The sequence below is a fragment of the Stegodyphus dumicola genome, chromosome 3, assembly GCF_044657685.1.
Source record: "Stegodyphus dumicola isolate Sdum_Otavi_A_Nest chromosome 3, ASM4465768v1".
Taxonomy (NCBI): Eukaryota; Metazoa; Arthropoda; class Arachnida; order Araneae; family Eresidae; genus Stegodyphus; species Stegodyphus dumicola.
The window spans coordinates 229219792-229244152 of NC_140770.1; the positions used below are offsets into that span (position 1 = coordinate 229219792).

The 24361-nt window shown below is 34.2% G+C and overlaps 1 protein-coding gene across 2 annotated transcripts in view; it reads right to left on the reverse strand.

Annotated features, from left to right (window-relative positions):
• Positions 1-24361, reverse strand: part of LOC146998286 (proteasome assembly chaperone 3-like) — a 58234-nt gene that overhangs the window by 11067 nt on the left and 22806 nt on the right. Inside the window, exon 3 of one of the 2 annotated variants that reach the window (XM_085813885.1) lies at positions 14260-14329. In XM_085813885.1, the coding sequence (XP_085670011.1) occupies positions 14260-14329 (70 nt within the window). Of the gene's footprint in view, positions 1-14248; positions 14330-24361 lie in introns of both variants that reach the window. The other variant, XM_085813884.1, reaches the window with a different exon arrangement.

A 24361-nucleotide genomic window follows, 5' to 3' on the forward strand; every position in this document is an offset into this window, starting at 1 on the left:
CGCCCACTTTTCTTCATAAGGTTCAACAAACCAGGCGGAAGGGCTGCGCCCGTATAAAACAAAACTCCTTGCACACCCCACGAGGTTTGCTGTTTCCGTAACCGATGCTTCACTTAAACGAGCTCCAAGTATCATTCCTCTTTGGAATTCTGACAGGTCTGGCATCTCAACTTCTCACAGATAGTTCGATCAAAGCATGCAATTCACGTGACTGCTGTTGAGAGACTGATACCTTCTTCTTCACGCTCACTATGTGGCAGACTTCTGTTGCAGGAGGCGCAGCTGTACTGCAGGTGTGAAATACATCATACATTTTCACAAGTGTTTGCATTATTTTTTCCACCATCTGTATTTTGTCAGATAACCAATTGCTATGGATTTATCTGTGATGCATGAAAGAGAAGTGAGTGAATGTATACTGCAGAAAAAAAAGGGGGGGGACAGTTCTTTATCTCTCGTTCTACTGGGCAGATGTACAAAATTCAAATTGTGTTTTTCATGTCTCGAAAGCACGACTTAGGATATATATTGGTTTTATATATAGCATTGTTCTAACATAGGTATTTTGACACAAAATCAGACTTTTTCTGAAATAACATAGCAAACATATCAATTTTTTTCCATATTTCAATTCTACGACTCAAATTATTGCATAGATATTAAATTTTGTAAAATTTGGTGCAAAATTTACGGAGAAATTCAAAAATTTATTTTGGTAAATTGTTTTCAGTTTTCACCAAGACTAACTCACTTGGCGAACTTCTTAATATGTAGCAACCAATTTTGCTTTCCCTTCTATTATGCTGGAACGGGAAAAAGGCACCTCGTTCCTACCTTTTTACATTGCGCATAAGTGGGAAAAAAGGTCGCATCGTTTCTACTTCCAAATAATTTTAGAAAAAGTGTCTAAACCACATTTGATGCTGTACTGCTTTCAACAAATATACCAAATTTCAAAGCACACCAATATATAAATTCACATATATCTGCAGAAATTTTGAATGAAAAACTAGTTTTTTGCAGGTATGCTTAGAAATACATCTACTTTAAGATGATGGTAAAAATTTTATAGATTATAATTCAAACATTTTTTTGAAAAATTTATAAAAATTATTTAAAAATTCAAATTAAAAAAATGGGTGAATTTTATTTGGAATGAACCTAAATTTCAAAATATGAAAGGAAGAATCAAATAAGTTTAATAAAAAAAAAGAGAGATTAATATATACAAACTCAATTAACATTGAGGAGAAGAAATTTTGAGAGCTAATTTTTGAAAAACTATTTGCGTGATTTTTACAAAATTTGGTAGTTTGGTGTAATTTCAGTCGTAGAATCAAAATATGGAAAAAAATTGGTATGTTATTTCAGAAAAAGTATGATTTGAAAGTTCGATGTTTGTTGAAAGCGATAAAACATCAAATGTGCTTTAGACACTTTGCTAAAATTAGTCGGAAGTAGGAATGATGTGCTCCCGCATAATGGAAGGGAAAAGAAAATTGGTTGCCACATATTAATGGCGAGAACTCAAAAAATTGTGCCAAGATACCTTTTTGAATTTCTCCAAAAATTTCGCATAAAAATTTTACAAAATTTAATATCTATGCATAACTTGAATCATAGAATCGAAATATGGAAAAAAATTGGCATGATATTTCAGAAAAAGTCCGATTTTGTGTCAAAATACCTACATTAGAACAATTCTAGATATAAATCTAATACATATCCTAAGTCCTGCTTTCGAGACATGAAAAACGCAAGTTGAATTCCGTCAATCGGCCCAGTAGAATGGGAGATATAGAACTGTTCCCCCCCTTTTTTTTGCATGCAGTGGACATCTACATTTATTACTTTATTGGAAGTGCAAGGGAAATGGTGATTGAATGGAATGTATTTGAAAGTTGGTTTGATTGCTACTTTTTTCGTTTGTCTGAAATGTGGTGATAATATGCGTTTTTGTAAGAGAGAGGGAAATACGGATGTGTTTGAATGATGATGTAGAAAGCAAGGAAAAGTGGGAGTAATGCTGTTTGTAAGAGTATAAGAAAAGGTTCTTGGTTTCGCCGTAGTCATTTGAGTATATGTGATGGAATTTGAGATTGAGATGATTACGAGATGATTGTTTTGAAAATGGGGAACAATGAATCTGTGATGCAAGAAGTGTGTATGATGACTGTGAGGAATGATAGTTGGAAGTGGATGAAAGTGAAGTTTGGGAAAATGAAGTCTGGAAGAGAAAAGCCCGTGGACAGTCATTGAGTAATAGGTGGTATAGAAAGAGGAATGAACAGATTTCTTTTTAGAGAGATTGAGAATTGATGAGAGGTAAGTTTGGAAAGAATGATAGGTGAATGGGTGTTGCCGGGATCAACTGTGGTTTCAGACTGGAATATGGTGGACTAAAAAATTTTGGTTTTAACCATCTTACTGTCAACCACAGTCTGCACCTTAAGGATCCTGAGACCGGTGTGCACACTAATTCCATAGAGGGTACTTGGTCTGGAATCAAATGTCAATTGCGTCGCAGTACAAACCCCGTATATGGCCGATTTGATTCATATTTAGAAGAATATATATATGTGGTGAAAATGGCACACCTACTCATTGAGTTATGAATTTTAACCCTATCTAGGTCGGCATCACATCTCACAAGTTTGGCGTTCTTGTGCCTGTAAGGTCAGTGTTGCATGCCATGTGATGAAGTGAAGTATTCCATCGTTGAAACTGAATTCGTTGCTCTAAATTCCGCAATTATTTTTGCATTTCTGAATATTGCTAAGAGATAGCACAACAAGTCCTAGTTTTTTCACAATTTTTGCAGTGAGATTTTCCATTTTGAATATCTGTTGTTGAATATCCACATGGTAACTGATAGAATTTCAACTATATAAGAAAGAGATATTCATAGCCAATTTTTTTTAATGTAAGCCAAAAAATTACCTTTTTGATTAAATAAATTATTTCGGTTTTGTGATAAATGTTGTTTAATGCCCTGATGTCCAAAGCAGGTTGTAAAGCTGTTTTAACGGTAGGTTGAAAAACCATTTTCTAAAGTACACTCTTTTGCAAAAAATTCGAAGCACCATGAAGTGGTACACAGATATTAAAATGATTAAAAAGTCAATGTCATGGTACCTGTTCATGGTTCACCCATTGAGTGTTCAAATTAGTAGTTGGTCGAACCGCCCCTGGCGGCAATGCATACTTGAATTCGTCGAGGCAAGGAGTGGTAGAGGTTCCTAATGTCATCCTACGACACATTCTGCCAGGCATCCATCAGTTTTCATTCCAGATCTGCCATATTTTGTGGTGCCCAAATCTGGCAGCCTATCATGCCCCATACATGCTCGATTGGTGAAAGGTCTGGTGACCTTGCTAGCCAAGAAAGAGTATCAACTGCATGGAGACAGTCCAGAGATATGTGAGTGGTATGTGGCTGGCATTATCTTGTTGGAAATTGGCCCCAGGATGACGTACCGTAAAAGGTAATGCAACCTGCCGCAGAATGGTATCAACATATCGTTGAGCTATTAAAGATGTGGCTGTAGTGCGTTGAATAGTCAACAGTGATACCGTTGGGGCAGTTCGGGACTGGCGAATAATCATCTTATCTTGCCTTGCATTTGTGCTCCTTGGCCTTCCAAAGCCTGCCTTCATTTCCTTGTAGTAAACATTACTGCCAACATCTTTGCACAACAGTACGATGCAGGTGGCAGCCTATTGCTCAGTATGACTACCCAGCTTAACGCAACCCTACAATGCGACTACGTTCGAAGTCGTTTAGTTATCCGTCAGGTCTTCTCGTCGTAATGGCATCTTTAGTTGCTTCTTTATGGAATTACAATGGCAGCAACAAAAAAAGATACATTTTTCGCCTCTGTTGCTGGTTTTATATTCTGCGAATTGCTGACTAGAAATATGCGCTATGATCGCAATTCCTGTTCCTATGATCATTTGCATGTTCGATCAAGATGTTTTTGCATACCAAATTTCGTCACAACCGCAAAAGTCCTTCTTGGTGCTTCAATTTTTTTTGGCAAAAAAGTGTATTTTTTATGTAATTTTAATGACCATTTTCATTTAGATATTTATATTAAATACATCAAAACAACAGAGTTAATAAATATAGTATCACATTGCATTTTTTTTTTTTTTTTTAATTTAACCTTGGGTGCATCATTGCATGGAAAACTGGGGATCAGTGGATGGGTATCACATATTTGACCATCCATAGGTCCATCAAAAACTGCTTACTGTCAAGAATATTGAATTTAGGATAGAACATATATTAATTTTCAGCAATTAAAAAAATGGGTCAAATTAAAAAAAAAAAAAAAAAAAAAAAAACGACCAAGAAGGGGTTAACGGCAATTATAAAGATTTATTCATCGGGAATGGACTAAATTTTCTTAACTCTGTAATGACCATGGTAGCAAATATGCTATTATTGTATTAAATTATTATAATGTATTAAATGCCATGTTTTTATAGCAAGTTACATAAGTAAAAGAGTTAATATATCACACAGTATAAAATATTTTTAATAAAATTATCATTATGAATGCTAAAATGTTTCATGTGCTAAAATCATGGTAGCAAATATAGGCACTCATGTATCTAAGCCTAGCAGTTCTCTGAAGAAAATATGTTTTTTACATTGAATTTACACTCTATAACAAAAAAAAAAAAAAAAAAATTGATGCACCAAGAAGGAGTTGTTCGATGGAGACAAAAATTGGTGGATAGGAAGGTGATGTACAGAATAGAAAATGATTAAAATTTCAGACAAAGTTATAAATTAAAGAGCTAGATAAAGTGCTGACTAACGTCTAGCCTGGATGCAAGCTGCCACACAGTGTAGCATAAACTGATAAAGCTCCCAGATAGTCTCCTGCAGTATTTCTTGCCAAATTTGCTCCAATTGTTGGACTAAGTCATCAACGTTCCCCGGTAGATCCTCCTTCCCATCATATCCCAGACATTCTCGATGGGAGAGTGATCTGGATGGCCAAGGAAGTGGTTGACAAACTGTAAGACAGTTCATAACAACACATGACGAATGTGGTCTGGCATTAGCTTGCTGAAAAATAAGGCCAGGGTACTGCAAAAAGAACGGTAGCAGAACAAACAGGTCTCAAAATGCCATCGATGTACCACTGTGCTGTAAGTGTGCCTCTTATGACGACCAAAGGGGTTTTGTTATCAAGGGAAATAGCACCCCAGACTCCTGGTTGAGGGCCTGTGTGGCATAGTGAAAGCCGAATAGGCACGCTGCTCGAGCCAAGAACCTCTGTAATCTGCCTCGACAGTGTGCAGGCATGAGTTTCAGGTGGCGTAACAGTCAGTACAAGTGTAAATTTCGCTCTATCTAACTCGTGTGCGGGTCGCACAGTTGATAGTGATGAATCGGACACTGTGACAGCTGACCTGACAATCACTCTCTATCCTCCCGATCTGTTGTGGCCTTATCTTGACCGCTGCCATTATGACGATGAAATCTGCTATTGTCCACCCATTCTTGCCAGCATCTTCTAATCGGCGCATCGCTTCAACCCATATGACGAGCGATACTCCGATTTGCCCAACCTGCCTCTTTCAAACTCTGACAGTTGCTCGTAATGAGCTCGCATCCTGCGGTGAGTCATTCTTTCAGTCGTTGAAAGGTATCCTAAATCACAATGCAAGAGAAATTTTTAACAACAGTTCAAGAACAGCTCCTTATATACATCTACTGGATTTGCAAGTTTGAATCACACTATTCATTCATTGGACATCAAATTTTAATCATTTGCATAGTTGGTCAAAACATTTATGCAAACAAAATTTCACAGCAATCAAATGATTCCTTCTTGGTGCGTCGATTTTTTTGCGGGTGGGGTTGTTGTTTTTGTTTTGTTATAGAATGTAGTTCACGATCTTAAATCTTTGTAATTTTACAGATAATATATCCGTAAATACAATTCATAAATTTAATTTCATTAGTTTAAATCTTGATATTTTTCAATTTAAAAATTATTTTAAGATATATTTTTCCTGTAAAAAATCTCTTAGAAAATTCATTTTGAGATTTAAGTTGAAAAATAAATTTAATCCTCTATTAAATCTTAAGTTCTTTTTAATATATTTGTATTTTATTTATTGAATGAAATACATTTACCGTATATTCACATATAAGTCGACCCCCCACTTCGACATAAAAAATTTGTAGAAAATAAGAAACCCGCGTATAAGTTGACCCCCCCCCCACTTCCGAAATCGATTGAGAAACTTCGAAAAAATTTTTTAAGTACTACATTTATTCAAAATCATCTGAGGAAAAAAGTAAATATACGATAAAAAATACCTTGGTAAATAAACAAAATCAAAATCCTTCAACGTCCGATTCATGGTCAGATTCGCCAAACATTTCATAGAGCTCTTCTGTCGTCATTGGCTCGTCATCATACATATTTTCAGTCTTGAACTCTGTATTGTTACAATCACTACTAGAGCCTTCGTCGTCATTTTCACTTTCAAAAACAGCATCATCTTCCGTGCCGTCTAGTTCGTTGCTAATATTACATTTTTTAAATGATTTTATAATCATTTCAGAGGGTATTTCGTTCCAAGCATCTTTAACCCACTGAGCAATTAATGTAATATCAGGCTTTTTAATGTTGCCACCCTTTGTAAATGTTGGTCGACCGGAACTAATCCACTGTGCCAATATTTTCTAACATTTACTTTGAGGGGCTTATTGAGGCAGACATCTAGGGGTTGAATGACGATGTTAATCCTCCCGGAATTACAGCCACAGTCAGTTTTAGGTGTTTTGTCACTTTTGTCACTTCTTCAGAAAAGTGTCCATGAAAAGAATCGCATACTAAAAGCAAAGGTTTTTTGAAAGCTGCTCCCGGTCTTTAATCCCACACATTTTTAAGCCAATCGGCTGTTCCGTCAGCATCCATCCATCCCTTTTCATGGGCGTGAACCAGCACACCTGATGGAAACACAATGTTTTTCGGCAAAGTTTTCTTTTAAAAATGATCAATGGATGATCTTTAAAAATGACTATCTGCATTTCTCTTTTCTTGGCGTGTTGGCCAAACTTTTTTATTGCTTGATATTAATAGGTTGTTCGGGGGCCGAAAATTCTTTGGTTTAATCGAAACGTTCTCTAGTTAACACATTCGCTGCCACTGACGCGCTGGCGCGTCAGCATGGCGCTACCTCCCATGCCGGTGACGCTCTAGGGCGACAATCGAGTATGATAAGTAAACTGCTTTAGTTTTAGTTCGGATTTGGAGGTTGAACGATGAGGTTTTTGTGGCACGTTAGTGAAGCATTATTTTTATATTTTCAGTGCGTGGTTTTTAAATTTTGTGTTTAAATTTTTTTTTTTTTTTGTGCATTTTTAAAAATGGCGGACAGTACAAGTATTGCAGGACCTTCACAGCCTAAGAAAAGGAAAGTAAGTAAAAAACTGACTGATGCCGAAATATTAGAATTACTAATGAAGTAATGCTAATGAATTCACATGCTCTTTATAATAAATATTCCGGAAAAAAATATCACTTTACGAGTACCGACTGAACGTTGTAAAATCACTTTTGCCATCAACAGACGAACAAAAGCCGACTCCCAAGAATCTCAGACATACTCTTCAGAAAAGAGAACTTGCAACCTGGTAAAAACCAAAATACAAAGAAAAAGGTGTACATCTTGTTCCTCTCAAGGCAAACGCACGGACACTACGTATGAGTGCCATGACTGTCCCGACAAGCCAGGATATTGCTTGAATTGCTGTGAAATATACCATAAGTGATAATATATTTATGCAGTACTGTTCTACACTGACATTTTGTTTGTAATAAGTTTAATTTTTTTTCATTTTCTATTATGTTGTTTATGTATATTACACAATATTTGTTACATTTTATAATCTTACATTTACATTTATACATATTTATGTTTTACTGTTACATTTTATAATTTTTCATAAATTTCACTTCTCTTTATCCAATTAAACGTTTTATTTCTTTTAAACTGTGACTTTATATAATGTGTCAATAATTTCGCAGAAAAATGATGAGACGCGCCAGAGCGTCAGTGGCATACAGATAATAAGTTGAACGTGAGGTGCCACTGACGCTCTAGAGCGTCCGAAATTTTTTTACACTAAACACGAAAATAAAAGGTTTTTCTTTTTTTATGGCTTTACTATTAAAATATTAGGAACGTTTTTAATCATTAAAACACTTTTTTTAAATTCGGCTTCTGAGGATGGATATATAAATTTTGGTGGCAGCGAATGTGTTAAAGTATCAAACTCTGTGATTAGTTCGTCACATAATTTAAGTCATGAAATTACTTCAAGTAAGTGGCTTATTTGATAAGTCGTGCAATTTGAGCACAGGAAGAAAACAACTGCATTATATAAAGAAATTTTTGAACTTCCGATTCTTTTAATTTTTTATGGCCCCACGTATAAGTCGACCCCCCTCCTACTTTGAAGTCTTTTTTTTTTTTTTTTTTTTTTTGTCCAAAATATCTCGACTTATATGCGGGTATATATGGTAATAAAATTTTCGGAATTTTGAATAAAATCTTGAATTTTTTTCAGCCATGCACTTCAGGTCCTTTTTCCACAGAACAAGAGGAAGAAATCAAAAGATGCCATAGCATATATGCATTTAAAAAACCAAAAGATGCCATAGCATATATGAATGATTTGGAAAGCAATTTATCCGATATATCTGATGATGAATGCATGCCTACATAAAAGTCTGATATCTTCCATGAAGAAAGCTCAGATGATTAACACCAAGATCATAATGAAGATATAGACAATGACCAAAATGCATCAAATATCGAAGAAAGTGTGTATCTACATAAGACCAGTTAAAATTTTTAAATTCTCTGGAGAAAAAAAGAACCTAACCTTAATCATCAAATGATAACTTCAAATGAACATCAAATGAACCTCTTCCATCTGCTCTTGCATATTTTCAGATGTTCATATCAACAAATATGATTAAATTATTAGTTGAAAAAAGAAATCTGTATATAGTGTTCAATGAACAGAAACTGCTCTTATGGTAATGGCAAATGAAATAGAGCAAGTAATAGGAATGATTATCAGAATGGGATTAGTCCAGATACTTCATGTTAGAAGATGAAAGTAATAATGAATGAATAAAGTATGAACCAATTGCAGAAGTAATGTCTAGAAATAGATTTTGAAGATAATTCACAAAGTGATGATGATGTTCGAAGTGACAAATGTTGGAAAGTACGACCGTGGTTCTCTAAATTTAAAGAAATATGCTATCTGTTCCAGATGAGATCAAGCAGTCCATTGATGAAATAATGATTCCATTTCATGGGAGAATCCACATCAAACAATATATGCCTAAAAACTTCAAACAAATGGGGTTTAAAAATGTAGGCCTGGTGGAGACAATTAGGTATTTGTCACAATTTTGATGTCTATACTGGAAAAGCTAAAGGTTACTATGAAGATCACACTGTCTACACGTTAGGTCTAGGAGCAAGTGTTGTGATGCAGTTATGCAACACTCTAAATAACCCAACAAAAACTACTATCTTTGTGGATAACTTTTTCTCTGGAATCCCATTAGTATATGAATTATCCAAGAAAGGCATAGGATTTGTTAATTAATGAATGAGAAGGAATTGAAAAAAGAAGGCAGAGGATCCATTGATTATTTTGTAGCATCTGTAAAGAATGGAGATATCACAGCTGTGAGATGGTACCATAGTAGATGTTGTACTTTGGTATCAAACACCCTAGGTGTCGAACCTCTGACTGCCGTGAGAAGGAAAATAAAATCAACGAAGAGCAATGCTGAAATACAATGCCCGACACACCCAGCCTATAACAGAAATATGGGAGGAGTTGATTTAAATGACATGTCGTTCAGATATAAGTATCCCATAAAAAACTAATCGATGGTATACTTGTATATTTTGGTATACAATTTCTATGGCAACAACTAATTCATGGCTTTGCATTGACGACATTGTAACTAGCTGAAGAGAAATAACATTTGCTTTTGCAACTTTTTGAATGAATTGGCAACTAACTTATCACAGTAGGCAAAAAGATAATGAGAAAGACTGATGGTGTGCATCAATGGTCAATGTATAATTCCATACGGCAAAGGTGCCACATATGCCCTCAAGGAACATTTCCTCTATATGTGAAAAATATCTTTGTCTTAACAAGGACATAAATTGTTTTAGAGCTTATAATTTTCAAATAAAAACTAAACAATATAAATAAACTAAACAAAATCTTATTAAAAAAAAGTATTTGGAAATTTTGAAAATCACTTGATTTGTACCCTAATCTGCCCATAGTAGCATATTTGCTACCATTAATAAAGCATTAAAAATATTTTTTTTCACAATTTTCACCATGTTTTGTTTGAATTAAAATAACACTCTTTTAACAGTGGGGTCATGGGGTCCCCCTTGACATAAATAAAATAATAATAATAATACCAAACACCCTAAAAAAGTCTTTCCGTTTTTCCTGAAATGGGCAAGTGAAAAAGCTTTTTCTTTTATGTTTTTAAAATTTTTTAAAGTTGCTAATTTTTAATATTTTGTTATCTTTTCTTACAAAAAATGTGCCTTTTTTAACATTCTTTCTTTGATGCCATTTAGTTTATGTTTTTGCAGGGGGGTTACAATTCCAGAGACGTTCCACAGAAACATGCTGAATTGGCAATTTAAAAAAAATTGCCAAACATTTCACCCATTCATCTATATTTATTATCTGTGACATAATTTTTTTTCAGCAATAATATCTGTCACATATAGAAAAGATGCTTTTTTTTATCCTGCCAGTGCATTAGAAGAAATATTTGCCAGTCTAGATATACAACATTAAAAAGGATTTTCCAGTCTTCACCTCAATGCAGAGGTATCAACAGAGCCAGAGGCTAATATTTATTAAATTTTTTAAAGCAAAAATGCTAACTGAAACCAATTAAATAATTATAGTATCCTAGCATGTAATTTTGCAGTCTTCTGACTAGAAGATGTGCAAGGCCCACACTTAAAGTCATTTAGTGCAATGTAAATTTTGCTTCTAAGCAAATTTTTATATTTGAAATTGCCATTCCCTTTCCTTGTTGTTTCTTTATCCACTTTGCAAGGTCATCCTCTAGTTTTAGTCTTCTCCTAGTACCTGGCTTGTTTATGTTCTGGCATATTTTCAAGTTCTTTTTCAGCTCTCTAGTTATAAGTGCATTGCTCATCAACTTCAAATTCTCCAGCTGCTGCTCTGTTTCCAATTTGCCCAGCATGGGAAATTACACTAAGCTTAAAACTAATAGTATAGCTTCTGTGCTGTTCAGGTGCCATTAAAAAAAAAAAAAAAAACTTACTTCCTTCTTACTTCAAAAACTACCCAACAAGTACTTATATTGAAGCTGATGGGATCTGTGGCTGGCAGAATATCAAGAATAGAAAGAAAAATAATATATTGGAGTTCATTATTGCAACACAGATGGAGTCATGTCCACATTTGAAAGGAACCATAGTAGATTTATAATAGAAAGGGGAAGTGAGATGATGGGCCTCAGAAGATTCATCAAGGGACAAAGAACAAAGGCTATTCAAATTGATGTGAATGCTGATTTGAACAAAAAAAGAATGTAACTGTTCCAAGATCTCGATTAGAGTGAAAAGACATGTAGTCCATTCAAGGGAAAGAGTTCACAGAAAGTAACTGGGTGGTCTTCTTTCTGTGTGGAAAGGTGATCCAAGCTATTTACACTGATATCTTAGAAACATTTTTGTAAACATACGTAAGTGGCACCTTGTTAAAAACAACACAACCGCTAAAAATTTAAGTTTTACACAGGTAAACACTGCAGTGTTTCTAATGGAAATTATGGTACTTGATAATTTAGCTGGAGGTTTTACAGAGAGCGGATGTGGGGAATGTATCCAAAAACTGATACCTAGAGATAAAATATAGCAGATAAGTTTTGTAATGAATGTGTGAATTAATCATACAGATGGTACACTCAATATCACCTATAAGAGAAGTTAGAAAAGTTTTACGAAAATTCCTATGCAACATATATTCTGTTTATGATTTAATCTAGAGAAAAATGATATCTATGAAGCTGTAACATTGGGAAGGAAAATTAATCATCAGACCAAGAAAGTTTGGAATTTGTTTATGATTTGATTTAATAAAGCAAACAAAAGAGTTTACAAACTTTTTTAATGGCTTCTGTTTGATTCTTACAGCTGTCAATAATTAATTGTTAATTAATTTTTAGGTACTTTTCCGTTTCACCAACGCAAGCAGTAAAGTCACCAAAAATGATACATCTGATGCCAAATAGAATATACTGCTGGAAACCTTTTACCGCCACATTTTAAAGAAAAGTTGTGGCCATTTCTCATCAGTCATATATTTTTCCTAATATATCAAAAATGGATGAAAAAATAATGAAAATTTGGGATTTGCCCAGAACAGAGAAAGAATCTGTCATATTCCTTTCACTTGTCAGATCCTGTCAAATGCCTAAAATTACTATTTGTGATGATGATTATCATGAAACGAAATTGTATTTTGGAGACAAAATTCAACGGCACTGCAACCTTTCAAATTGTCACAGTAAAAGAAGTATCTGGAAAGGCACATGGTTTGAGTCACCGAAATTGAGTTTCTCTAAATGTGTAAGGTTTATTTATAGTTGGAGCAAAGAATTAATTTCAGTTAAATGGTATGAAAAGCAGTTGGAAATCACTCACAGAGGATTTCAATAGAACAACTTTGGATCCATAACAATAGATCTTTAGTGGAGTTTTCCATGAAACAAATGAATGTTTCCTTAAAAATAAATATTGAAATAAATAAAATATTGAAAAAAGAACTACAGTATATTCTGATTCATGGAAATCATACTGGGCTTAAAAACTGGAAGAAAAAAATTTCAAACATGTTAAATTGAACCATAAATACAATTTTATCAATCCAGAAACTCGAACGCACACACACAGAAAAAAAAAAAAAAAAAAAAAAAGAGATTGTGAGGTAGTGCCAAATGGCAAAATAAGAAACAAAGAGGAATGGAACATCATCATCTGGAAAGTTATCTTGTGCAATTTATGGAGGAGGGAAACGAAACACTCATTTGGAAAAATTTTAAATGATATTAAAATGTTTATGTCTGAAAAGTAAAAAATTCTTAGAATTAACATTTTGTTAATATTTTTTTGTTATATATTTTATTTATTTATTTTTTGTTTATACTGTATGCTGTCATCAATAGTCTTCTTGGCTTGATTTGCAGCATTATCAGTACTTTTTTATGCATATACCGTGTTTTGTCGCCAATAAAGTCTGCTTGGCGAGTGCTATTTCCTGAGAATAATTTCGAATTATATAAAAGATATATGTTAAATTTTAAAACATTAAAAATTTGTCTTACAGAATCATTATTTCTTTGGTCATGATGATATTCTGTAATGAAAAAATGTCAGTATAGCTTTAACTAAATTTTTCTTTTTTCCAATCTTGATTTTTAATTTAAAAAAGTGCAAATAGTTTTTACAGTAATGCTTAATAACACTCATAAACAAGGAAGTAAAAATGCTTGCAAGGAAAAAACAGAAAAGAAAATGCCCAATGTGTTTAATAATCTAACTGTTAACCTTATGAAAAGAAAAACACATAATCAGTGACAGAATTACTATCAATAACACATCCACTGCCATAATCACTACCGCTAACATGTTTTATTACCAAGCAAGAATAGTTGCCATACTGTTTCTCAAGTAAAGATAGCCAGTTTTTATATTTCAGGTCATCAAGTGATTATTGAAGCATATTGTTTGAAAATACAAAGTTTCTCACTTTCTTTTCAATAAACATATTAGAAATATTTTGGATAATCTCAGCAGTTTGAAAAAATTAGTAGACAAATTTTGTAGCCTGCTGAGGGAGAAAATTATATATATCATAAAATATTTTATCATATTAAAATGAAACACAAGTGTGTTATAAAAATTTAAAACACACACAATTTAAATGTAAGCAAACAGAGACAAAATCATATTTGCATGAAATTAATTGTACTACGCACTATTTTGCTGTACTGTCTTCACAGTTTCTTTCTATTGCAAATAATTCTGAATGTAATATAGTAAGTCTGAATTAATATTTAAGATTTTTAATAATGATAAAGCAAAATTCTTGAAACAAAATAAAATAGCTTACTTCATCTTTACCTAGTATAACTTTAGAGTTAAGAATGCATGATGAACTGTTTGAAACTGAAGTTTCAGGTAAAACTTGAATCTGTAACAGAAAGGTACCAAATAATTGTTAAATTTATATACATACTGATATAAAAAATCCTAATACTTGATACACACACTTTTTTAATAAGTTCAGGTTTTAATTCCTTCAGTCTATAATGATGTTCAAGTCTATTTCCCCCTCAATTTTTAAATTCTAAGAAGAAAAAAAGCGAGTGGGGGAAGGGTAGGGAACACGAGATATTTCTTTCAAGTACAATAACTGTATTCTACTTAATAATCAGTCTGTCATTTATTCTGATATAAAAACAATGTTTTCTTCTTAAAACTGATGTTTTTTTCATTATGGAAACAATTCTCTAATTAATGCAATTTACATAATGATATAAAATATAATAATATAATTACATCTAAATATGTAATCAGGGTTCGTATGCATTTCTGCACACGGAAATTAAGTATTTTTAAGGACTATTAGTGGAAAAAATTAAGGACCTATGAGCAAATGGGAACTGAATAAATTCAATTAAAAATATTGTTCTATGCCTGAATTTCACTTTTGTAATACCATCCTAAAAATAAAATAGATCCCTAAGTAGTGTGCATTACAGTCAAAAGTCGTTAATTTGGACACCCATAATCCGGACCTCAAAGCTACAAACTTTCTGCATATGCGTCTCGTTTACGCGCAAGACCTTTACGACTGCGAATTTTCGTGTGCGCATTTGCACAATACGTTTACGCATGCGCATTTATGTATAACGGACGGTGTAAGCTAAGCTAAAATTATCTAATTCAGTTAATGTTGCAGATTGCGTTGTTCCTTAATCTTCGAATTGGATCCGGCTTATTATTTTTTGCAGACTGTTAGAGCAATTTTATAAAAGTAAGCTTGAACTTTCGATTATGTCAAGTAGAATTTCCGATATATATTTACTAATATGTAAAGGAACTACAAAGCGAAAGTACGTTTCGAAGTCCATTAAACAAAAAGTGGAATTGCTGCAAAAAATGGATAAAGGCATATCCTTTGTTTCTTAGCCATTCCGAAATCTGTTTACCAATTTCACGCTGCTCTGCAGGGGGGGGAGAGAGATGGACGGACATTGTGGCGCGCAATGAACTGGAAGTTGATCTATCAGCACTATCCTTATCTTCAGGGCAGATGTTTTTATTTTATTCAGCTTATAATTCCTTACTAAATGTAGTATTTCATCTTGACATATTCCGTCTTTGATATGATTTAAATCAAATTCCTCGTCATTATAAATATCACGAGTACACATCAAATAGTTTTCAGGTTGCAATTTTCTAATTTCGACTATGCGTAATGTATGCTTTACGCATGCGCGCGTTGAAAGAAATGTTTTCCGTCTTTGATATGATTTAAATCAAATTCCTCGTCATTATAAATATCACAAGAACACATCAAATAGTTTTCTGGTTGCAATTTTCTAATTTCGACTATGCGTTATGTGTGCTTTACGCATGCGCGCATTAAAAGAAATGTTTAATAAAGTAAACAAATAAATATTAAGCTTTTTTTTTGTAAATTTTGATACCCTTTAGATCATAATTGTTCTTTATTTCATAAATTAAGGTTTCATATTTTTAATTTTGTAATTTCTGCATGTCATCTAACCAGATTTAAACTGATGATCTATAATCCGGAATCGCCGAAGTCCCGACGAATCCTGATTAACGACTTTTGACTGTATTACTAAACATGAATTAACTAACATAATTATTAATAAGTTTGAGAATAAAATAAACTTTATGCAACTTATCAAGTAGCATTAAATATTTTACACTTATAATAGTTGGAAGATAAATGAGATTTACGTTTTACTAACAGTTAGCTTTATATTATTATTATTATTATTATTTTTTTTTTTTTTGTGTCACATTTTTTCACACACTTGGTCATTATAGAGGTTTAGTAAACAGCAGGTAGATTTTATGTCAAACGGCATAGATTAAAACGAGAAGTAAGATCATAATGAGTATGATTCATAACAAAAGACTGAATGTTTGTCACTGCTGCTGCTTTTCTAGAGAGAGACCTGCTGATTAGAACAAACCTGAAAGGCCTGATGTAGGCACGGTTGGCAAGTGTTGAAAGTCAGTCAGGCTCTGCTTAATGCAGTCATTGTCATAGCTTTGTTTAGAGTTCCAGGGGTTGTAACCCAGTTAATATACTTTAAGGTTCCAATAAGCCATTAAAGCACCAGAGGTGATAAGTTGTTTTGCATATACAGGGTGTTTCATAGATCATGGGACAAACTTGGGTGGTGGAGCGAACTAAAACATGCACTTTTTGGATAGGAATGTAGGGTCTAAAGGAACGCAAAAAAAAAAAAAAAAAAAAAAAAAAAAAAAAAAAAAAAAAAAAGAAGACACGAGAGGAAAATGTGTTTATGTACAAAATCAATGCAAAGTGCTTCTTTGGCGCAATACAGTACTCATAATAAATGTTCAAAAAAGAGAACACTAACAGTAATAGGAACTACAGCTGTGATTCGTTGGCAATGCAGCGGTAGTGAGGCAGACAGACCACGATCTGATGCATCAGAGGATCATTCGCAACTCTGCTGTCAAGAGTGATGGGTGAGTTTACGTACAGGGAAAAAGCTGACATGCATCTCATGTAGGGCGCTGCTAATGGGAATGGCAGAGGAATGCTACGGTTGTATCAGGAACGATTTCCGAACAGGCGTATGCCGAAGCACACAATGTTTAAGAGGTTAGCATCAGTCTCTGTGTGAAAACGGGTCATTTGAAGCCACCTCCGATACTAAGAGTGGAAGAAGAAGTGCACGACAACCTCGCATTGAAGAATCCATCTTGATCATTGTGCATGAATCACCTCAGACAAGTACAAGAGCTATTGCACGTCGTCTGCAGCTCATTCCATCGTTTGGAGAGTATTGCATGAAAATTGTTTGCACCTATACCATTTGCAGAGAGTCCAAGCCTTGCAAGAGGCAGATTACTCCTCTTCAAGTTTATTTCTGTCATTGGTTCTTGCAGCAGAGTGCGGTGCAGGCGGATTTCCCATCGGATGTGTTATTCACGGACGAGACAACTTTCTCACAGGGCGGCATCTTCAATAGCCACAACATGCACAAATGGGCAACTCATAATCCACACGTCCACATGCATTCCAAACCCGCTTCTCCATGAATGTGTGGGTGTGTATTGTTAACTACTACCTCATGGGCTCATACCTCTTACCTGCATGTACAAATGGCTTGTGTTATAATATTTTTCTGAAAGAGGTGCTACCGGAATTGCTGCAGGATATTCCGGCTGTCGTTCGTGATTGCATGTGGTTCCAGCATGATGGTGCACCAGCCCAAACCATGTGCGGGTCCACAATTACTTGGATGGGACATTTCCGGGCCGATGGATTGGCCGTGGTGGACGCGTTTGCCATATTTATCAAGCTTGGATTTTTTTTTTATGGGGCCGTCTGAAGAGCTTCATTTACGAGACTCCCGTTGACTCACTGGAGGACCTCGTTGCGGGTGAGACTAAGTTTCAACTTGGCAGGAAATTTTGGTTGGTTGGCTCTGGTGACGTCATTCTGACGTATTTAAACTCCGCCTCTCATGTGGTTTACAATTAAAACTCATCATGCGACATGTTTGGTCATGACCAAAGATGGATTCTTCTTTTGCTTTATCAAGATATCCGTATAACCAGGGCTTAAATTGCGCCGGAGACTGCCTCCGGTACTTCTTAGTTTTAGGGATAACTTATAAACCCATTCAAAAGATTTACCATATATACGGCAGTGAATTGCCAAAAATATTCCTCCAAAATGCTAATTCACACTCAAAATGGCAGTCGTAAAAACAGACAGAAATTTCAGATGATTAAAATTAAGGACCTTCTGCTGATTTTGGCCCAAATTAAGGACTTTTAAGAACCAAAAATCGATTCCAAAAAATTTAAGGACTCATAAGGACCGTACGAACTCTGGTAATTTATATGTACATTAGCCTGTTTGTGAATATGATGATGCAGAATTTTAAATTTTGACATCAACGTGGAGACCAAAAATTCTAGGTGGAAGTTGGAGAAAAACAATATTTCATTTCTAGAATAGAATCTGGTATTAAAAATATAGAAAGGCAGACTATACTCACAAATGACTTAATATGAAAAATTATGTAAATTAATGACTGCCCATTTCTTTCAGAAATTCAGTCTCATTAACAGATTGCATAACAAGCGTCTAGACCCCAAACCTCACTTTTGCTCATCGCCCGGTTTTCGGAATGACAGAGGGAAGAAGGGAATTTCGTCCAAGCGCTCATGTTGGATTTCATCCAAGCGTTCGCAATTTCTCACGTTCGAAGACCGTGTGCTTATGTTAAATTATTGTTGATTTAAATGCTAAGGAATATGTGTTAGTGGTGCTATATTTACTTAGCTTAGTTTTTCTTAAAAATAAAGTGGCTAATTTCATTCAATATACTGTGTAAGATTAATTGCGTGTAAAATTTCCGCTTGTAAATTGTGCAAAAATTTGAATGCAAATATTTCGAATATTTATATTATCCAATATGAGCTGGCGATCCTATGCCAGAAGGTGATTGCATTTTGGCTAATTAACTGTTAATTACATTAATTTAAATCTCATCTATATAATGGGTAAATACGGGCATTTATCGGACTTTAGCTGTTCATTAGCAGCTTTGATTTATGAATGTAAAAACCCTTCTTTGTACGAGATTGAAACTTTTTCAAAGCTATACAAGCATTTATTTTATTAAATATTTTTCTTATCTTACGCTTATTATCTTCTAATTTATTCAACTAGTAATTGACTTTGTAAATTTGCAAAAATTGTGTGACTAACTTTATGGCTCATAGGTAATGCTCTGTTCAAGGAAATTGAATGTGAAAAAATAATAACCTTTATGGCTGTTATTTACATTTTAAGAACAGGTAGGTACTGTTCTGTGAAATGGCAGTTAAATGAAGCATGTTATTTAATTCCTGAAACACATGTGTGATACATGCAAGCACGGATCAGCTGCTGTCATCTTTATACACAAAAGAATGATTTAAAAAATTGAAACTGATCGTAAATAAGTAGATTTTTTTAAAGGAGGCATAATAGGCTTATCTTTTTTTTTTTTTTTTTTTCAAATTTAATATTGACTTTCACGCATTCTGCAAAAATAAAATATTCATAAAAATTTGCTAGTTCATTTTATAGAATGATTCATATTTTATTAACTATTAAGTGCATACCCATATTCTACGAAAAGAAAGATTTTCAAACATTTTCCTGTTTGGAGAAATTTATCTGATATTTCTTTCCTACCCTCAACATATTTCAACATTAAATATGTAATTGATTGTATCCCTCCCAAATAGTGATGAGTCGGTACTACCGAACCGGGTATTTTTTTACTGAAAATCGGTACTTTTCGGTATTCGTTACTTCTGTACCGAAACGGGTACTTTTCGGTATTCGTTACTTCTGTACCGAAACGGGTATTTTCGGTATTCATTACTTCTGTACCGAAACGGGTGCTTTTTGGTACTCGCTACTTTGTAACGAAAATATGCGTCTCTTCTCAGTATTTCGGTATTCGTTACTGGAGGATCGATGAGGGTTCAGCTCACTTCGGTTTTGGTACGAGGACAGTAGTATCTGGTTGTATTTGCGAAATGGTGATATGCGCTCCTTGTGTCCATGAATGACCTTGAAATAGGGCATGGAATGGCAAACATGAAAGGGAGGAACTTCCGTTCCGTTTCACAGAGACTAAAGTTTGAGGTAGTATAATTAATTGCCTTTGTGTGCGCGGAAGGACGAGTGTGAAATAGTGGAAATTTTTCAAAAGGCCATTCGTTGTGTGTGGGGGGGGGGATAGTAGCAGTTGAAGTCACTGTCGTCGGCACTGCTTGCTTGCGATTGGAGTCGGTATAGTCAGGTGGGAAAGGGAGGGGAGTGCTAGATGATTTGCAATCCGAATTGTGCATGTTTTAATTTTTCATCGTTTGTAGGAGAAAAACTGTGTAGATCTGAAATGATGGATTTGGTAAGTTGCTGTTGTTGGATTGGTGAATGGAATCAACTACCAACTAGATTACTTCCTTTTCCTCAACATATTTTTAGCATAAATCATGAAAAATATTTTTCGTTTGCTTGCTTAATAGAGCAACGTAAATCATATGATTCTTTTTAAATAAATATGATCCTTTTTTATCCTGCTGTACATACTTCAGAAAATGTCACAGCATCTAGTGGATCACTAAGCCAATCAACATAAAATACAAACGCAATTTTACACTTTTCTAATGAAGGAACAAAGATAACTGACCCACTTATGATAATTCTTCCCCCTTCTAAAAACAGATTTTCATCTCGCCAAAATCTAAACCCAGGTCACGTGCCTAATGCCGGATTGTCAACGCCTGCTTTACCCCCCAGGACGTGACGACGCTCCTCCGATAGGAAGAGAGGTGAACTTTGACCTGGCAGTCCGAATCTTCTTCTTCTTTTTTACTCCCTCTGGAGCTTATTTGAGGGGGGAAAAACTATCGAATGGAACACCGGAAATCCGGACATGTTTATGTAAATATACATGTCCCTCCCTTTTTTTTCCTTTGCATTTTTTGCTCTTTCATGCCTGATGAATAGAATCATTAGGTGATATTGCACTTACCCTTTTCACAGCGTAGTGCTGATTTTAGAATTTGCAGCTGGAGTGAACAGCGGAAGCCATTAATAGAATTTTTTTTATGCTTATCTGACGATGCTAATGACCATCTCCCAACTTCGTCACTTTTCCCATTCTTGTCTCGTACTGGTGAGTATCGGTATGTTTATAGAATTGCTTAGTCTCTATCAGTTTCTTACGCCTCAGAAAAAAAATCAAATTACAAAATGTCTAATAAGAAAAGGAATTTCAGCTTGGTTTGGCAGCATTTTTCCTATACTAATGAAGACGAAAAAGTTATGTGTGACATTTGTAAAGACCTTTTATCCATCAAAGGTGGTTCAACAGGAAATTTAAAAAAACATTTGCAAAGGAAGCATCCTTGTGTAAATCTGCACGAGAAACGCGCTTTGCCGAATCAAGATGTTGATGATATTGATGCCGCTCCAGCCCGTTCTGTCGTCACTAGCCCTGCAGATGGTGGGCAACCATGCACATCCCAACAGACTACACAACTTATGGTAAACAACAGTGCTTGTGATATTGTTGGTGTATTTTCACAAAAATCCCAGTCCAGCATAATGCAGTTTGTCCAGAAAAATACGATGGATGTACATAAAAAAAAGTAATCGATCGCGCACTGATCAAAATGGTATATAAGGATTTACAACCAATAAGTATCGTAGAAAATGAGGGATTCCGAGAATACTCAAAGGCTTTTAATTCAACCTATTCCTTACCTTCACGGAAAACGGTTTCTAAATCCTTGCTTCTTGCTGCTTATGAAGAAAAAAAGAATAGTTTAAAAAACGTTCTTAGTGCTGTACAAAATATCTGTTTGACTGTAGACTGCTGGAGCAACCAAAAGGCCGAAAGTTACATGGCCGTGACAGGCCATTATATTGACGAACACATGCAAAGGAAAACGGTACTGATTGATGAATGACTGATTTTTGATGAATGTCATTCAGCCAAAAATATTGCAGAAAATATCATGCACATTTGCCAACCATATCTTCCGATTGAAAAAGTGTCTTTAATAGTGACTTACAATGCCAAAACTATGATTAACGCTGTCGACAGCGAAATAAAGTTAAAACATTTAGGATGCATTGCACACTCTCTCAACTTGGCTGTCACAAATTCTCTAAACAAGGTTAACCTCCTTCTAACAAAAATTAGGGATATTGTGATAGTTTACAGGAGAAGTAATATTGCTGCTAAAAATCTGCGAAAATATCTGTTCTCCAGCGAGGAGAGAAAAGACTTAAAAGTCATCTTAGATGTGAAGACTCATTGGAACAGCACGTTTTATATGGTAAAACGTTTCCTTGAACTGAAAGACGCTATTCGTTCTACAATGGGTTTGATGACCCCCCCTTCCCCTCAGAGGCTCTTGATGTGCCAGAATGGGAAAGTGTCCAACATCTTTGTGACGTTTTGAAACCTTTTGAAAAGGTGACTTGCGAGTTGAGTTCAGAAAAATACTTGTCAGCATCTATGGTGCCTGTGTTAATCAGCGGACTTCAAAAAATCTGTGAAAATCTGCTCAGTAAAAGTGTTAATGAACAAGTACAAAATGTGGTACTAGTACTACAACATGAATTGGGTAATACATTTACAACTATCGATTCAAGAGAAGACATTGCTCAAGCCGCTTTCCTTGACCCCCGAATAAAAAAATTGGGGCTCAAATGTGATGTCGCCAAAAAAATTGAAAGTGATATTATCTATGAGTTATCGGTAGTTGCACAAACTATCCATAATCTTGTTGAGGATGTGGAAGGGGATGATGAAGAGATAGACGAATCATCGGTTTGGTTAGAGTTTGAGAGTAAAGACTCTCGAACTTCAGCTCCTGCAGCAGACGCGGCGATCGACAAAGCTGCGGCAGAAGTGAAAAGATACCTGCAAGAGCCCATTCTTTCCAGGAAATCTGATCCACTGGAGTGGTGGGAAAAGCATAAAAATGTATTTTCTAATTTGTATGAATTATCATGGAAAACATTAGGCCTTGTGGCCACTTTAGTGCCATGCGAAAGGGTGTTCTCTAAAGCTGGATTAATACTGAATGATCGGCGAAACCGTTTGAGTCGACAAAAGTTGAAACAACTAATTTTCTTACATTACAATTATAATATTTAATTATTTGTTGACCTTCTTAAAATTCCAACCTAAGTTCAGCTTAAAATGTTTATTTCTATGTTTATTTTCACTGCATTATTTTCAAAACTGTTTCTGGGAGTCAAATTTTTTATGCTTAATTTTTCGTTACATATTTTAAGTGGTCTTTATAAAAAAAAATAGAAGGAATTAAATGCCTAAAATTTCCATAAAGTTAAAAAATTTGATACTTTTATAACGTTTTGCACAGCCTTTCAAAGTTTTAATTAAATGAAATATTACTTCATTCAAATGTCAATTTCTTAAAAAAATATTATTTTGAAATTGTATTTAAATTATTAATATAATATAAAGTTCTACAGTTCTATTATTTACTTAGCTGTACCTCACATATGTAAAGTTCTCATATAGTTGAAAGCATGCTATCTTATTTTCTAGTGTTTAAATCATCTTTAATTTAAATTTTTATATCGAATGTACTTATTGAATTCATATAATGGGATTTTACAAATATTTTTGTTGCTTTTTGCTGTTACAGCATCCAGATATTACGTTCTAGTAGTTTTAGAGACATGCTGCCTTATTTCCTTAGTGTTTTTAATAATCCTTCACTCAATGCGCTTTGGCTGTAATTTGAGTTTTAAAAATATTTTTTACCATTCTGTTGCATTTTTGTGTTTACAGCAGTTACTACATCCAGGTATTGAGCTCTCACAGTTTTAAATCTTTTGCTATCTTATTTTCTAGTGTTTTTTGATAATCTTCAATTCAAAATTGTTATAATGAATGTGCCTTTTAAAATCCTATTGTGCCCTTTAAAAAATATTTTTAACCATTTGCTGAAATTTACTTATTACTGTAGTACATCCAAATGTATTACATTATCTCAGTTTTCAAAACATACCTCATTTTCTAGTGCTTTTGGTAATTCAAAATGTTTAAATAAAATATATATGTTTATGCATTTTTTTAAAATCATATTTTTTGTTTTTAAAAATATTTCTAATCATTTTGTTGTTTATTGTACGGTGCCAAATCTCCAAAAGTACAAATTTAACTCAAAATAAACCTAAATGTAATTTAAAAAGGAACAGTATAACCTTTTTTGTGGAAAAGCTCTTCAACCATGTGTATAGGAATAAATGTGTAAATTTTATTTTATGCCAGTATTGTACAATTAAACACACAAGGTCATTTATGTTATATTTAATGTTTAAATTATCTTACTTTTTTATTCAGAATTTTTAATATATATAGGAGAGAGT